The 16,703-nt window shown below is 35.9% G+C and overlaps 1 protein-coding gene across 1 annotated transcript in view; it reads left to right on the top strand.

Moving 5' to 3' along the window:
* DNER (delta/notch like EGF repeat containing) overlaps positions 1-16,703 on the top strand; it is a 109,249-nt gene that overhangs the window by 40,981 nt on the left and 51,565 nt on the right. Inside the window, exons 2-4 of the mRNA XM_031596333.2 lie at positions 2,270-2,566; positions 11,505-11,599; positions 14,047-14,213. Of these exons, the coding sequence (XP_031452193.1) occupies positions 2,270-2,566; positions 11,505-11,599; positions 14,047-14,213 (559 nt within the window). The remainder of the gene's footprint in view (positions 1-2,269; positions 2,567-11,504; positions 11,600-14,046; positions 14,214-16,703) is intronic.

Here is a 16,703-nt window from a genome sequence, read left to right as displayed (position 1 = left end):
GAAACTCAGATCTGGTTCGAACCAGTGGCATGAGAAAAAACTGCTGCAAACTGGATTTGGTCTGGGCTTTCTTTACCCTGAAACAATTTTTTCTTCAGCAGTCTTGATGGGAAAGTGTTGTGAAAATTTCTGCTGTTTGGAAGTGAGAGCAAGCTTAAAATATAGCTGATGAACTGTGGAACAGAACTGGGTTTTGTTCCTTCCTGAAATCCTTTTCCCCTTTTCTTCTTCTTTTCTCTCATATATAGCTATGATTTTGCTGACTGAGAAGGAGTTCTCTAAGAATTTACTTATTCTGTTGATTTGAAGGAGAAAGAAGCTTTAAGGAGATAAGCCAACCTGGTCATAAAAATCCACACTTTGATTTGATATGTGAAGTATATATAAATTCAATATACGCTTTGTTTTTAAAAGTGAAAAGAGTCAGAGCTGGTGCCTGATGTCTAATGTATCACCTAATATGTATGAGATGTGTCCCCATGCAAAGTAAATAACATCCATAGCTACAACTGAACGGCAAGATAAATGAGCATACTGTATATTTTAGACAGTGTTTTGATATATTAGATATATTTAGATTTTCTTGTGTGGCCTCTAACTCTTCTGCGTCAGTCAGCAGAAAATCTAACATTCATAATTAACTGTTTCCAAAGTTGACATTCATAATAATGCTTCCTCTGCTGTTCAAAAGCTATTACGGAGGCTGGAATACACAAAATTTCCATTAAAAGAAAAAGTTTCAGCCAAGGTCATCAAAAGAACAGTATTAGAAAAGGAAGAGTTAATATTAGGACTTGGTGCCCCTGGTACCAGGGCTTTGAACAGATGGGAAAATTCCAAGTGTAGATCCAGTAATTACTTTGTCCCCAAAGATTCTGAAATTATGGACTTTAAGTTCCTGATATGTTTTGCTAATAGTGAAGTTACTCCTGGTTATTTCTAGAGGGATGGCAATTATAGCATTAAAGATATATACAGCTTATGTAATTCTTATTTATTATTAAACATTTGTTAAAACTGTCATTAACTGTAGTGCTGTAGTGAGAAATAGAATAAGCAGCAGCATTGCTTAATCAGGGAAGGAGTGGGATATTGTGCAGGAAAGAATTGGCTAACTTTGGGGGCTGGGCCACTTGGTTGAAATTTGCTTGTCGAGACAAATGATGTCTCTTTGCAGTGGTGGATTGATTATCACTGTGAGGACAAATCAAGGGAACTGCCTGTCTGTATTAGTTGCTCAAGTGATGACAGTGAGTCAGCAGTGCAGTGTAGCTCTGACTAAGGCAAAAGTTTCATAGGTGCTATCAGGAGGCTATTTCCAGGATAAACAAAAACACTGATGTGATGGCAAAAAGCAGTGCTAAATGTCGGAGTGTGCGTTGTGAGGGTGACCACAAACGGAGGGTCTGTCCTGCCCCAGGAGGCTGAGCTCATCAGGTGAAACCTGGGAGTGGTCTGTAGATGTGCTCTGTAAGTTGTAGAGGCAGGCACCTGCATGGAGGAGTGAAGAGGCATATAGCCTTCAAGTCACTGATGACCTAAGAAATGGAGTACAAGCTAGCTGTGCATAAATCTAGGGCTGGAATCAGAAGAAAACAGGCAAGTGTAGAGCAGGATTTTTCTCACATCGCCGAACGCTGTCTTGTTCTAATCTATTACAAATGCTGCCTTAAAAAGAAGCTTCCCCCCCAGTAATTCCTGTTACAAAGTTTTCAGCACCAGAATGAGTAAGATTCTGAAACTGCGACCCACTAAATGAAGTACAGGCAAAAGGCCCAGCAGTTTTAAAATTGAATTTCTGTCCACAAACAGGATTACATGATGTACTTAGCTCTGACAATGCACAGCTACTTCCTGACACGGTGACCTGTGTGAGCGCTGTGTCATATTCCCACTGCTCTTACTGCCTCACATTTGTCGGTTTTGGTGTTGTCCCTGGTTAGATTACTCCAAAGATTGTTTTGAAAATTACAGACTGTGAGTGGTAGCCATGCTTCTACTTCATGTTTGTCACGTTGCTTGGATGTGTTAACAGTGAGGTTTGCATGGAGTATTCTGAGAGCAGTGATGAATATAGATTAGTTAATATTCTTCTTTAATCCTTTGAATTTGCTTCCTTGAAGTTGTATCAAAGATGAGCTTGGTTCTTAAATATGTTTGGAAGGTAAATGCAGAAGGGGGAAAGAATCTTGTTTTACGGTGTTTCTAAAGCTCATAAATAAATCTTTTATATGCGGTGATTGACCTATATGATGTTTTTTTTCCTCAGTTCATTTCAGACCCTTGTGCCAGCAACCCCTGTCACCATGGTAACTGCAGCACCAGTGGGGATGGCTACCTCTGTGCCTGCAGTGATGGCTATGAAGGAGCGAACTGCGAGCGCTCTCGGCACAGCCCTCCGCTCCCTGAGCAGACAGAGGCATCATCTCCTCGACAAAGCAGGCCTGTCGCCTCCACGCTGGAGCCTGACGTCATTCTGCCTCACTCACGAGCAACAGTGACGCTACCTACGTGGCAGCCAAGGGCGGGGCAGAAAGTTGTGGACCTGAAATGGGATGAAATCGAGGTGAGAATGTTCTGTTTAAAAAAAAGCACACAGAAAATTGCCTCTAAGTGTTGTCATGGTTGGATTGTCACTTGTGCAGTGATGTCAGGGCTCTCTACATTAGTGGGCTGAAGATATGGTTTCTGCCCTGAGTTAATTTGATGGTAAAATTAAGCACACACAAAAAAGGTATTTATTAAAGCTTAAGGGTGGCCTTTCACAAATACTGCATTGGGTATTTTCTCAAAATGAGAATGTTTCATTCCAGTCATTCATATGATCCCATGTCTCTAAATACAAAGTAAATTTAGGGAAATCTATATATAAGTAGTTATAGGGCTGTACCCTGTTTCAGTGAGAGTTCTGGTAGGCAATATCTGGAGAAACAAGCCTTATTTTTTGAAATATCTTTACCCATATCTATTTTACAGTAGAACATCTCAGGCACTGATGGTGAAGATTGGAGAGAAAGCACTGAAGCAGAAACAAACAATGATCTGTTTTTATTAGTTTAAATGCAATGCAGTCTCTGCTTGGGTGCTTTCAATGTCCTGATCAATTAAGGGCATGTCCTTCCTGGTACGCCTGCCTTGCCTCGTGTGTGTTCCTCAATCTGTGATCTGGTATTGTATAAGTAACATTTCTTTACTTTTTTTTGTGTTTCAGATAGATTCAGTAAGCATTTCAAGCAGATTCTTCACAATCTGTGAATTGGGTGTTTTAATAATTGAAATTCACTTGTCTGTGTCTTCTCTTTCCTGAGAAATACATATAGCTTATCAATCACAAATGCATTAGTAATATGCATTAGTAATATGCATTTGATACTCTACACTATCACAAAAATTACTTGTCTTTATGTGTTTTTCACAGTATTTTTCACATAGTATGGTGATCTTCTGTTCTTTGGAAGGGAGAGATTCTTCTTTGGAAGAAACATTCCAGTTGCTAATTCAAGACGTTGTCACTGATCTTATATTAAACCAAAGGGAGATCTGGTATGCCTGAGGGTCTGTGTTTCAAAGCCTCTTTGGTGGAAGTCTTAAGAGTAAAAAGTTCAGTGTTAAGCAGGAAAATACTACATTTCTTCATAGCTTTAAAAGTTTTGCCAAGCTCGTTCCTAAATTACACAATCTTATAAGCAAAAATAAAATGAAATAACTTTAGTTTTTTATTGCAAAAATCTACTTTTTGATCTTGAGATTAGGAGGTGTAAAAGGCTGCTATTGCTTTTTGGTGTGTGTTTGTTTGTTTGTTTGTTTGTCAGCTTTCCAAGTTGGCCTGTTATTCACTTTAAGCTGATACCACAAGTGAAGACTCTTGTTGGCCTACTCAGAGAGAAATTTTGCCAGAATCTCACCATATGAATGCTCTCTTGGTCTTCCAAGGATGAATTTTCCATGGAAGCTCTTTCAGGAAGTTTGGGGAACTCCTGAGAGAAATTAATGCTGTAAGAGAGGCACGACGTATATTTGCAGTTGGACGTTTTTTCTGCATTCTTCAATGCTAGGGACGTACTTTGCAGTGTGTACTTGACCAAATGTTCCCATTAAGACTTGCACCAGAAGACAACATGCAGATGTCTTTGGATACTGTAACATTTCTCTCACTGATCTTGCTATAACAAATTTGTCTTTTCCTGATAAACAGGCTAAGGTCTACAAACACAGACCATTAAGAGAAAAATGTTAGACTGATGATTTCTGAAATGTAACAGGGGTTTATCTTTGTGCTCAGGTGTCAAAAGAGAGATCTTTTTTTTCCTGCTTTGGGCAACTAAATTAATTGTTCCACTTGCAAGACAGATAAAACTAGCAATTGAAACTTCCCCAGTCCAATGATTTTTTTGTATTATAGTGTAGAAAAGATAGATATTAGTGAATAATATCTATAGGGATAGGGAAAAAAAGGAATGATCTCATGAATCCTAATCAAATAATAGATTCAACAAAGGTTGCTGTGTAAAAATCAACTGTTATAATAGCAGTGTTCTACTCCTATATATTACTTTCCCTTAATAGCTCTCAAATTGTTTTACAAAGGAAATCAGTAGTATTATTCACATGTTGTAGATGGAGATCCTGAAGCACAGAGCAGTAAAGTGATTTGCCAGATACATGGCCAGGAATTAGAATGCTAACCACATGAGTCCTACACTAACCTTTTTATACTGTAATGCTATTGCTAAGATTCTAGGCTTTGGAACTAGTGATTAGAGCTACAATAAACTTGTAATTCTTCTTGTAATGTGGATAAAACTTGTTTTATATGGGTTTTTAGTCAGTATACTATATGTCCTTTAAATTAGTGTGGCTGGTCCAGGTGGAAGCTTCTGAAAGAGGGTGCTTATGTACTGCAACAAATGGATATGCTTAAGGAATAATTCTGCTTGAAAGGGAGACCTTTGAATCTTGAGTGCATTCTCTATGCTAAAAGATCATCTGTTTTTTGTTGTTGTTGTTGTTGAAATAGCCTATGGGTGCATCATTGTTTTGATGCAAAAGTACATGGAGAAGAAGTTCCGCTGACTGACCTGACGGACTTTGGCTCAGTTTACATCCTAGCTTCCTCTCCAATGACCTGAGCTTGTAATCTTCGCTTCAAGATCTGTTGATGTGGATTTTTTTGCTTGATGAGCTTGTTTCCATGATGCTTATCTGTATTATTCAGAACAGCTCCACACACTACGGCGTAAAAATGACCATTCAAGGAAATAATATTGATTGAAAGATTTATTGGAAGATTTTATGAATGTGGCCCCCATTTTGGTGGTCAGCTTGATACAGGAAGGCATCTGGTTAACATGATTACCCTGGTCATTTATCTGAGAGTGTAAGATAACCTACTAAGCTAGATAAGCATCTACTACTTAATGTAATATTAATAGTAGTAACCTGTGGCATGAATAAAAAAATTTATTAGTGTTACTGGAGATTGCTGTGTATCAGCATCTTTGGTTAGTAGATCCTCTTGGCAGTGTGACTGCTGACTACTCAAAGCCACTTTGGCTCGGATGAGCTGAGCTATACTCAAAAAATGCCTTTGACGGAATTTTCTGGGTAGATATGCAGACTTCCTTGTGTTAAATTTCAGTGCTACAATAGCTGGCAAGGCTTCTTCATTTGATACTGTTTTTGGACTCAGTCTGTCAGCCTTCCCTTGGTGCTCTTTAGAGAGGCACTCCTACTCTAAACACTTCTGCTCTCCTCTCCCACTGGTGAGATATGTTAGATGTAAGCCTTCATTTTCTTTCTGTTCTGGTTTTCTTTCAAGAATCATCCCATATGAAACTCTCGAGGGTAGAGCCAAATAAACTCGTGGGGTTTAAACTAAATGACACCAGCTTTTTGGAAGCAGTAGTTTTGCCATGCAGCCGGATAAGGGGATTGCTTTTCTTTTATAAATCTGTCCTGAATGGGATTTCTGTGCCGGAATGATCACGGCTTATTGATTGGCATTTTGACTGAAAGAAGATAGTAATTGATCTCCCATTTCACATTACATTAGGTTTTCTTTTCCTGTGACTCTTCTCACTTCTCTGACTCCAGCAGTTCAGGATCTTTTAGTCCCCATCATACCTGCTTTAAATTCTCTGTAGTATTTTTCTCTTGCATAAAGAAAGCTGACAAATGCTTTATATTTCTTAGAAAATAAAAGATACTTCTCATCACCATTAGAGATTTGGAAAAGAAGAAATTCTGCAGGCCTTATCTTGATAGAAATTTAGTTATATGTTTAGAAAGGGCAAAACTGTAATTTTTGAAACTTACTTTATTGAATTTAAAGTTAATATGCAATCATTTGGAAGAAGGTTTGAAAAAGCATTTGCAAGAGCATTCTTCATACCTCATTCATCTCCTCTGTTTCTGTGCTGCTGAAGAGGAAAGGCCATCTTTCTTAATGACCACGTGAATTTTCATGGGAGGCCACCCGAGTGCAGTCTTATTTTTCTCAAAGGATCAGTTTTCTTACTCTTTCTATTAAGCTAGTGTCTTTTCAAATCTGTTTAAAATTTTAAGCACAGACCTTACTTTTTTTTTTTTTTTTTTCCTTTTAAGTACTACTTCTGTAGAATGACTTAGGTTGGAAGGGTCCTTAAAGATCATCTAGTTCCAGCCCCCAAAGAGTCTTGACTCTTCTGTAAGATAAGTTTATATTCATCTCTTTTATTTAGTTCCAGAAAAATGTGTGGGAATGATGTGTGCATTCATGTGATCTGTTTAATTCCAGACCAATCTTCCCAACTTTGCTTTGGCTTCAAGGCTAAGCAGATTTCCTTGTTCACCCATTAGAAGAGAAAACTGGAGAAAGGTTTCAGAGTCAGAATTAAAAACAGAGAACCATCAGAGATCACAGAGGAGGAAAGTGTAACTTAAAAATATACTAGTGTGTGCATGAGTTTGCTTATTTGAGTAATGTTTGGGGATGTTTCTATTAAAAAAAAAATCACTCCTACTATGTTGGAATAGAGTTTTGTATATGCTGTGGTGTCACTGAAATGGCAGTGGCAATTACAAGAAAGAGATAGTAACCAACTGCCTTATCAGATGAATTTTTTTTCTCACAGAATCACAGCCTAGATGGCCTTGCAAGAGAACTCTGGAGATTGTTCAGTCCATCCACCATTCTTGCTCAAAGCAAGGCAGCTAGAGCAGGTTGCTCAGAAGTATTCAGTCAAGACTTGAATATCTCCAAGGTTGGAGAGTCCTCAGTGTACCTGGCCAAAATGTTCCAGTGCTTGGAAGTGTTCATTAGTATTCAGAAATATTCATTAATATCTTGTTAATAGAGTAGTGAAGAATTGATAAGGATAATGGGAATTTGGTGATTCCACTTACTATTATATCAGAAGAAAGTATGGAGTGTTTTGTAAGAAGTAAAATATTTTTGCAATCCTTTAAACTTGAAGGGTTATGATATCAAACAAATGGACACAATGCTGTAGCATTGTGACTGTGTTTTTGCACTGTTGAGGAATTAGTTTGCCAGTGTGCATAAGGCTTTGTGGAAATACAAATGTCTGTGTGATCAGCCATCCAAGAAATGTGCAAGGAAACTTCATTTCAACAAATATCTTCAGAGAACTACTTTCAGTATTGCAAGATAGCATATATGTATTCTAGCAAAAATGTAGACTTAAGAGTCTCTGTGTTACTTAGCCTCATCAAGTTGAAGGCTAATATGCTTAATCTACCAAGGTAATAAAAGCAGGTGTTGTGATGTGTTGTAATGTGTTGCAGGACTTGTAGAATGGTGTGTGTATTTCTTTCTATATATTGGTGTATATGGCAGAAAAATATCTGCACAGTTCACACTATGTAATATTTTCAGAAAAGATCTAATATGGAAAAGCAGAGTCTGTTTAACTCTTCTTAGGTGCTGCAGCTGATATTCTTTTCAATCTCATCAATACTGATATTCTGGCTTGGTTAAGTAATCTTCCAGCCAAGTCACTGTTGTTTTTTAAAGTCCAGCTAGAAGTTGTAGGAACAGATCCTCTTCAGGAGATTACACTCTTGTTTTCTCAAATGATTCTCTTCTTTTTGTCATAGAAAGACTCAAGATGTTAACACTGTTAATGTCTTTGAAACAAAAATATAGATTTTGTGTATTAAGTTCACTGTTTAAAAGAAATCCACCAATAATGTAATTTAGATACAAATTTACAGAATATAATACAAAAACAGGAATACTATATTTCATGTCAATAGTTCAAAAATTCCCAAACTCTAAGTACTGTGTTGAGGAGCATAAACTCTTCAGAATATTCTGTGCTGATGTAGGAGATTATCTTTGTAAGCAGCTCCTAAGCATGCCTCAGGCTCCGGCAGGTGCATGAAGATTTTGTTTTCTTTAGCAACTATTTTTAAAATAGCTGCATCATTTGTATTATGCCTATGTTCTGTTCCCTGAGGAACTTCCTCTCTGGCTTAAAGGTTCTGTGCTTCTGAACGCAGAAGGGAATTTTGGAAGAGTTTGATCTCATTGCCATCATATGATTTTTTTTTCCCATAGATTATTTTTAAATGACTTTAAGTGGTCTGTTTGTGTTTTTGACTTTAGCCATCTCACTTTTAAATGTAAAGAGCAATTAGAATAGTAAGGCAGAGTTTATCATGTGCTCTTTATTTTACATTTTGAAAATAATTTCATTATGTTTTCCTGAGTTCTGTTTTAAATTTCCTACTATATTTTTTTCTTTCTTAGAGGGAGACCCACAGGTTGTTTTCATCTTCTGGCTGCCCGGTATTATTGTAATGTACTTGTCTTCTTTGTCCTCATTTTTCAGTCTTTCAGTTCTTAGGGAGTTCTCTTCAGACAGGAGAGAGACATGCTTAAAAATCTTTATACAAGCTTCCCAGAGCTGTGGAAAAGCTATGTGATTTATTTGCTAAATTAGATGTCAAAGCTGTCATTTTTGTCTCTGTAGTATTTGTCTCAAATAGGATAGCTGGCACCATTTCTGTTCCTTATGGATGCTGCTGTTTCTTCTTGTATGTTTTGTCTGATACAAGTTCCATTTTTTGTAATAGAAAAAAAGTGAAGTTTCAGCTGCTCTAAAATTCTGTTATTTCACATCCTACTGGATCAATATTTTAGGAGGTTCTTAGTGCATGAAATCAGGGCCAGTTATAAATGGTGTTCCTTCTTGGAGAAGGAAATCGAACATTACAAATCATCCTATCAGAAGAGTCAAACATGCATTTTGGTTTTTGCTTTTCTTGGTTACCAAAGAATATTTCCTTGTGCTTTTTATGCTGAACAGTCCTTACTTCTGATGGCTTTGAAAACTGTTTTGAAAAATTGCCCATTTTCACATGGTTAATTGCTCATGTTATGCAGCCACTTTTGCTTCATGAGCTTTTTTTCCTTAAGTTTCAAAGAGTTGTATGCTCTTTACTTCCAAGCTTCTAATATAGAATAGTAATGTAAATGAGATGCTTAAACTACCTTTGTTTCCTGCTTCTGATCTAAGGTAGTAGATACAAGACATTCTGAAAATATATTCTAACACTGAATATGTTGTTAGATGCACTATAAGAGTATGAGAATAAAGACTTCGGTACACTGAGACATTCAGATTCTCAAAGAAAAAAATATTATGAATATGGGAAAGTATATAAGAAGAGTGTTAGGCAAACTCATTTTAATTTCATCAAGTTTTGAATGGTAACTAAATAATGTTGACTTCCAAGATTCAGAAGTTTTATTAGGTATATTATCTTTTTTCTTTTTGATGAGTTTTTTTAAAAAAATGCATTTAATTTTATTTTCATAAGTTATGTGTTTATTTTCACAAACTGCATACATATTATATGTGCAAGATAATTCAGCAATGAAGAAATGAGTAATTATGTACATTTGTGGGGAGGTGTGAATACTGAGAATTTTTCTTGTCTGAGTCAAAGTCAACTCTGAGTCCACTAACAATTATTTGTTGTATCATATTCTGGACTTTTGTTTTTTGTATTTTCACAGATATTCCATGGTAGCATTTAACATGTGAATCATAAATAAAATTAGAAATTAGATTCTGATTTTTCAGTAATGAGTGATTAATTCATGGCAGTGTGTCAGGCGTCAGTTTTCACTTTGTCAGTAGGGCTAATGTGAAAAGATTGCACACATATTCCAGATGATTGAAAAAATAATGTTGCAAAATCTGCTTAACCTTAATTTTAAGGTGACACTGATTTTTTTTCACTAGGGTGATATTTCATAGGTAAGCTGATGAAGAAACGTGAGAACTACTTAATTAAAACTACAGATAATGTAAGCGATAGAAAAAAACAATTATGCCATATAAATTATTACTTATGTGAAATGAAGATGTCACTGAAAATAATAATGGTTTTCAAACTACCCTAATAAATTATTATTCTACATGATGTGTATCCGTTGGAGTGGGTCCAGAGGAAGCCACCTCTGCTATGAAGACAGACTGAGGGAGCTGGTCTTGCTCAGCCTGGAGATGAGAAGGCTGCAGGGAGACCTCATTGCAACCTTCAGTACTCAAAGGGAGCTTATCAGTCGGAGAGACTGACTTCTTATGTGATCTGATAGTGATAGGACAAGGGGGAACGATTTTAAAGTAAAGGAGGGGAGATAAGGGTAGATATTACAAAGAAATTCTTTATTCGGAGTGTATGAGAACATGGTGCAGGCTGCCCAGACGGATGCCCCATTCCTGGAGGTGTTCAAGGCCAGGTTGGGTGGGGCCCTGGGCAGTCTGATCTGAGGGGAGGCAACCAGCCAACGATGGTGAGGTTGGAACTAGATGATTGTTAAGGTCCCTTCCATCCCAAGCCATTCTGTGATTCTTTGTCATATAGCATTCTGTATTGTTTCTTGCTCTAGTTCACGATTTCCATACCAGCTGGTTATCATAGACTAGGCAAATCAGTTCCTCTGCTCTCAACTGTGTCATTTTTCTCCATCTGAAAATATCATTAGTTGAAACAACTTGTACTTGGAAAGAGTAGTTTTAGGCCTTGTTAGAGCAAGGCAGAAACTATGTTTAAAAGTAATCTGAGTTTGAAAAAAAAAAAAAAAAAACACATTTCTGTATAGTAGAAAGAGAATATCAGTGTCTGCTGTTATAAATCCTCAAAAATCTCTTGTTAGTGATGCAATATTTATGGAAGTGGCAAATGTTAGAGCTTTTGTTAGTAACTCACAAGACTAGAAGCCCATCCATCTTTTTCAAATTATATGGTCACTTTTAAAGGAAGATACTTTTAGAAGTCTGTGCATGACCATGTGGAGGAAGGTTTTGTTAAAATGGAAAGGATGTTTATGTGAATTTTCATATCATTTAATGACAGCATAAATACTTTAGTAAATGTTTTGGTCCATCATTAAAAGATGATTACTGTATCATTAGTGCTATTAAAAAGATTATATTTTCTTTGGTCATATTTTCTGCTTCAGTATTAAATAAAACTATTTTTATTTTCAGATACTTCCAGATGTGGCTTGTGGAAATGCCAGTTCCAATACCTCTGCTGGAGGCCGTCTTGTCTCCTTTGAAGTTCCACAGAATACATCAATAAAGTAAAAATATTTCTTATGGAATAGAAAAGCATTTTTCTTTTAGTTTGCCTGGGTATTTTAGAAAACTGCTTTTCAGATACTCATTTTTGTCAAATGGTTAAAAGTACATGAAATAATTTCAGAAAGCCTTCATGTATCTAGCGCTGCTATGACAGCTCTGTGCTTGGTGTAACTTCTCCCACATATTTAATGTTTCAGAAGATGTAAGCATGTAAACCGTCTCTGGGCCATCTGAATACATGAGGAATCAGGGCAAATATTTGGAAGATGTCAGTTTTGAAAAGATGTGATATTTCCTTTCTCCTTCATGTAGTGAACTTTTTTTTTCCCTTTAATATGAAGATACACTTGTTGGTGGAAAGTAGTTATTGATTAAATAATTACACTTATTTTATGCTTTAAATAATTTCTGGAATATTGCCTTGGGTGTTGTCAATCAGCTGAAATCTTTGATGTGAATGTCTTACAAACCACATTTTTAAAAAATTGGAATTTACTCTGTTAAACACGTTCGAACTCATAGTTTTTCAATAAAAGGGTTGCTTTGTAACTTTTAATTAACAGAACCTGACTTCCTAGAAAGATCTGATTCTGTCAGCTGATATGAGGTATTTCCTATTGAAAACTTGATTTCAAATAAAAATCTGCCAACACAGTTCTCTGGCTCACAGCTTTACTGCAATTTTAGGCTCACATTTTCCCAAAATAGCCCATTTTTCTCATACTGTCATCTTATCTTTCAGAATGCCAGCTTTCAGTTAAAAAAGGCCTTGCTCACTGGAAAAAAACAAACTGCTGCAAGCAGACAAGCTGCAGACAGTTTGAAGCTGTAACTGCTAAACGTGGGAGCTGTCCTATGCTTCCCACGGGACTTTGAATCGTTCTCATTCATGAGAAGCTTAAATAGGGAGGAGATCTGTGAATGTGTGTGTTTTGTTTTGTTTTTTTTTTAAATCAAGAATAAGCTGACGTTTGTAGATTCTGTGGCTGTATTTAAGACCCATGATGGAATGTCCTCATTATAAATGAGTTTGCGGAGTGCATAGTGTTGGTTTTGTCATTTTTATACTGTCTACCTTTTGTAGCTTTTTATTTTGGCAGATTAATGCAAGCTGATATCTATCTTCATTCCATTGTATTTCCTTTGTTAAAGACCTGAATAACATTTCTGGTTCAATGGCTGAATACATAAACAACAAAAAAAAATTCCATTCAGTAATTTTCTTTTCTTCTGATTGTTATGGGTGACCTAAATGGTTGCTGTCATATTAACTGAAGTTGTTACTGAAAATGAGACATTCAGCTCTGGGAGTAGTGATGGAGTTAAATGTTAAAGTTGACCCAAAATACTGTCAAAAATTTACTTATCTGATATGGTCACAGTATTTTATCAACTCATGTCAAGTATAATGAGAAAACTTCACATTTCTTGTTAAATAAATAAATGGATGTATACATATATAAAATATTTGATAAAAATATAATATAAAAATAAAATTAAAAAAAACACAAAACTGTCATGGGGAACACCACACTGTGCTTTTGTAGATTCAACACTTTTAGCAGACAGAGTGTCTACCCCTGGTATCTGGGGGCCTCTTTTCAGCAAGAGAGAATTAGCAGTGTTTCAGCAGTAGGATGGCTACGAGTTGTGATTGAACTTTGGGAGGATTGGTCATACTCAACGGTGATCCATTTAGGTGAAATTAATGCAAATTTTTGGGATCTTGCCAGAAATGCTACAGATAGATTTTTTTTTTTTTTTCTTTATTGAAATTAGTGGAAAAAAGTATCCTAGGAGGAAAGCAACACCAATATAGATATAGTGCTCCCTAGTGGATCTGACAGTACATAAGCAGTTGTATATGCTTATTCAACCTGTCAATATTCAGGAAGGCACCATGAACTCAGTGACCTTGAAAGCATTACACAACTCATTTGATTGATAAGAATAAACTGTTCCGAGCCTTCGATCTGGTATAGCAAACGAAAGAGGATTTCTACCAGCATCCCCTGTATTGAATGAATGTTGAATCTTCTTCAGCAGGTAGGAGGGCTGGCTGTGTTTCAGTTGCAGAAAATGATAGCATTCTAGCTGTAGGATGGAGCTACTATTTAAAAAGACATAAATACAAATAGTGAGCAAGACTACTGTTAGGTAGCATTTTATATAAAACTATTATTGGACTATAAGTTGGTGTCCATCAGTATGAGAAACTGAGACTCTGTATGATTAAATCTGCTTAGGTATACCATTATACAGATATTACTGTTAAAAATATTTTAAATTTGATGGAAGTGATGAAAATCTTCAGAGCTTTTCGTGATTCCATATTCACCATATTTAAGTACTCCTCTGATAATAAGCTTTTTTTGTTCTTTTGTACTTTCTTATAAGACCAATTTCCCCCACTGTATGTAAATATTCTTGTCGTTTATTTTCTTAGAATAAGACAAGATGCTACTGCTTCGCTTATCCTGCTGTGGAAGGTGACAACTGCTGGATTTAAGCAGTGTTCACTCATTGATGGCAGAAGTGTCACTCTCCTCCAGGCACTGGGTGGACTTGTACTTTCTGAAGAAATGCTTGCATTAGGAAACAACTACTTTATTGGTGAGTAACAAGATGACTTTCTGTTTATCACCTTTAGGTGACATTTGGTACCTTACCCAACATTCAGAGAAACAAAAAAGAGGTAATTCTCTTAATTTATGTACTGCTGAGAAATTCATACTTGATAGTGTGACCATGTTTTAGACGTTAATTCATTCAAAGTAGACAGGAGTTGCACTAAATTCCTACAGAAGTGGCAGAGTTCAGTTTAAATCTAGATAGTGATTTTTGCCTGCCAGTTTCAGATGACAGAAGGTATTTTTGGTGTTCTATTTTAATCATCTATAAAGGTTTTGGTAAAAGCTCAAGTAAGTCGAAATGTTCAAGTTAAGTTTCTGTCAGATACTGTATGAGATATGCTGTGAGGAAGCTTAAGCCTATACACAATAAAGAATACGATAGGAGATCTGGTCTTCTGACAGCATTTATTTGCACCACTTTTAGTCTTCAAGTTTTGTCTTTGTAAATATGAGACCTTAAATATACTGTATGTTTTCTTGGGCAGTTAAATGTTAAGTATCTTTGTGGAAGTCACAGAATGAAAATAGGCTGGCATGTTGTTTTTTAGTGCATGGCAAATAATACTGATTTAAATGCATTCTTTTATGCTAGACATAATACACTTAATTAAATTGAGCTTTCTGGGTTTATGGTTTATTGTACCAATGGGATGAAGCCAAATTATTGCAATAACAGCCTTCACTGTGATCCTGGAATTCTTTACATCTTAAAATGAACTTATCATGCTGATAAATGTAAAATACAAAGCATCTTGATGCAGAAATATTGGGCTGAATTTTAAGTGTATACCCAATGCAGAGAGAAACCCAAATGCAGAAGTAGTGCTATAATTTCTCTCTTTTGAGTTGTCTCTTAGCAAAGGTATTGCATGAGGGTTGTTAATGTAATCACTTAATTACCATCAGGACTGGTTTCTTTTAATAACTAGTGATAGTTATTCCTTCAAACACTTTTCTAGTTCCTTATATTTTTATTGCTACTTCCTTCCTTACAAAGTATTTAATTTTAGCTTTTATTTTATTGTTTAGTTTTGAATTAATTTATATTAAAAATCTCCTAGTTTGTTTTCCTTAGGGAAAAAAAATTGCTTTTGCTTTGTGGTAGTTAATATATTGTAAAAATAAGTAAAAGCTTGCTGAAGACAGGATACATCATGACTTTCCTACACTGGCAGGGTGATGTAGCTTAATGTCTATCTTGGTCAATAAGCTGGCAGACAGAGGGGCCCAAGCTGCTCAGTGAAAGTTCTGCTGGGCTATACGTTGTACCTTTTTGATGTAAACACCTAAACTGAATATTGTCTTATTCTTTCATACAGTTTGCCTTGTCCTACTTTCCCTTGTGTAGGTGTCCTTCTGTCATAAAGGTTTTTACTTTGAGTTGTTAACTGTATGCAAGTTCAGAAGACACCTTTTCCTTGATGGGTATAAAACCAAATTCAGTTCATAAGCAAGAACATCAGTACATTTTTACCTCGGGCAGTACAAGTTTTCTCAGGCCTCTTATTTTACTTCCACCTACTTTTTGTTATTTCTTAACCTCTGCTTCTGATTTTCCTGTAGATTTTTCCAGTCTTTGTGGCGTTATTTAACTTGCATAAAGAACGTGAATCATAGATGCATATGCAGAACAGCAGGGAGTCTCCACTGGCAGTGATTTGTTCATGAATGGGCACATCTGAGTGCTTAGTAAAGGGCAGATAAACTGCATTTGAATTTTTATAAATCTTATTTAAAATTTTTGCAAATGGATGAACTGCCTATAGTGCTCTTGATAGAAAATGAAAATAAAACATTTTGTGTGCATATCTGTCTTCTAGTTCTGATGTGTTGTGACTCTCCTCCTTGATACAGTGAGATAACTTGTCAATTTTCTGGACTAGATTATTTTATGTGGCCTTAGTCTAGGTAAGGCTTTTCCCAGAATAATTTCCTTTTATTAGCACACTTCAGGAGAAAAAGAATGGAATACAAAAGTAGACCTGAAATTATATATTTTTTTAATTTTAAGTGTTCGTGACCTATCAGTATTTATTGTAGAAAAAACACTATCCTATGGATTTTCTTCATAACTGTATAGAAATATTCTGCTTACATTCCATCACTAATTCTCATCCAATAAATTTCTCTTCTTGGATGTAAATCTTACAAAATGGTGATTTTATAAAACAACCATCAGTAATTTGGGATGCACTTAAGTCGATGATACTTAAGAAAGAAAATCAGAAGGGCCTCAAGGTACTGTAGCAATGCTTCCATGTATTTCCTTTACATACCTTTTTTTCAATCTTTTTCTGTCCAAACAATTTTATTTTTTTTAGGGACTCATCTGTTAATTGGCAAATCCCATTCAGTGCAGTTCTCTTTGACCTTTTTTTAAAAAAAAAGTTAATTAGAACTATAAGAGAAAAAAGGGCACCGCCTGAGAGAGCAATGTAACATTTTCGTCTTTTGCCTACAACTCACCTGA

The sequence above is a fragment of the Phasianus colchicus genome, chromosome 10 (genome assembly GCF_987193195.1).
Source record: "Phasianus colchicus chromosome 10, bPhaCol1.hap1.1, whole genome shotgun sequence".
Lineage (NCBI taxonomy): Eukaryota > Metazoa > Chordata > Aves > Galliformes > Phasianidae > Phasianus > Phasianus colchicus.
Note: the sequence above shows the minus strand (reverse complement) of the source record. Positions and strands in the feature narration are given on the sequence as shown.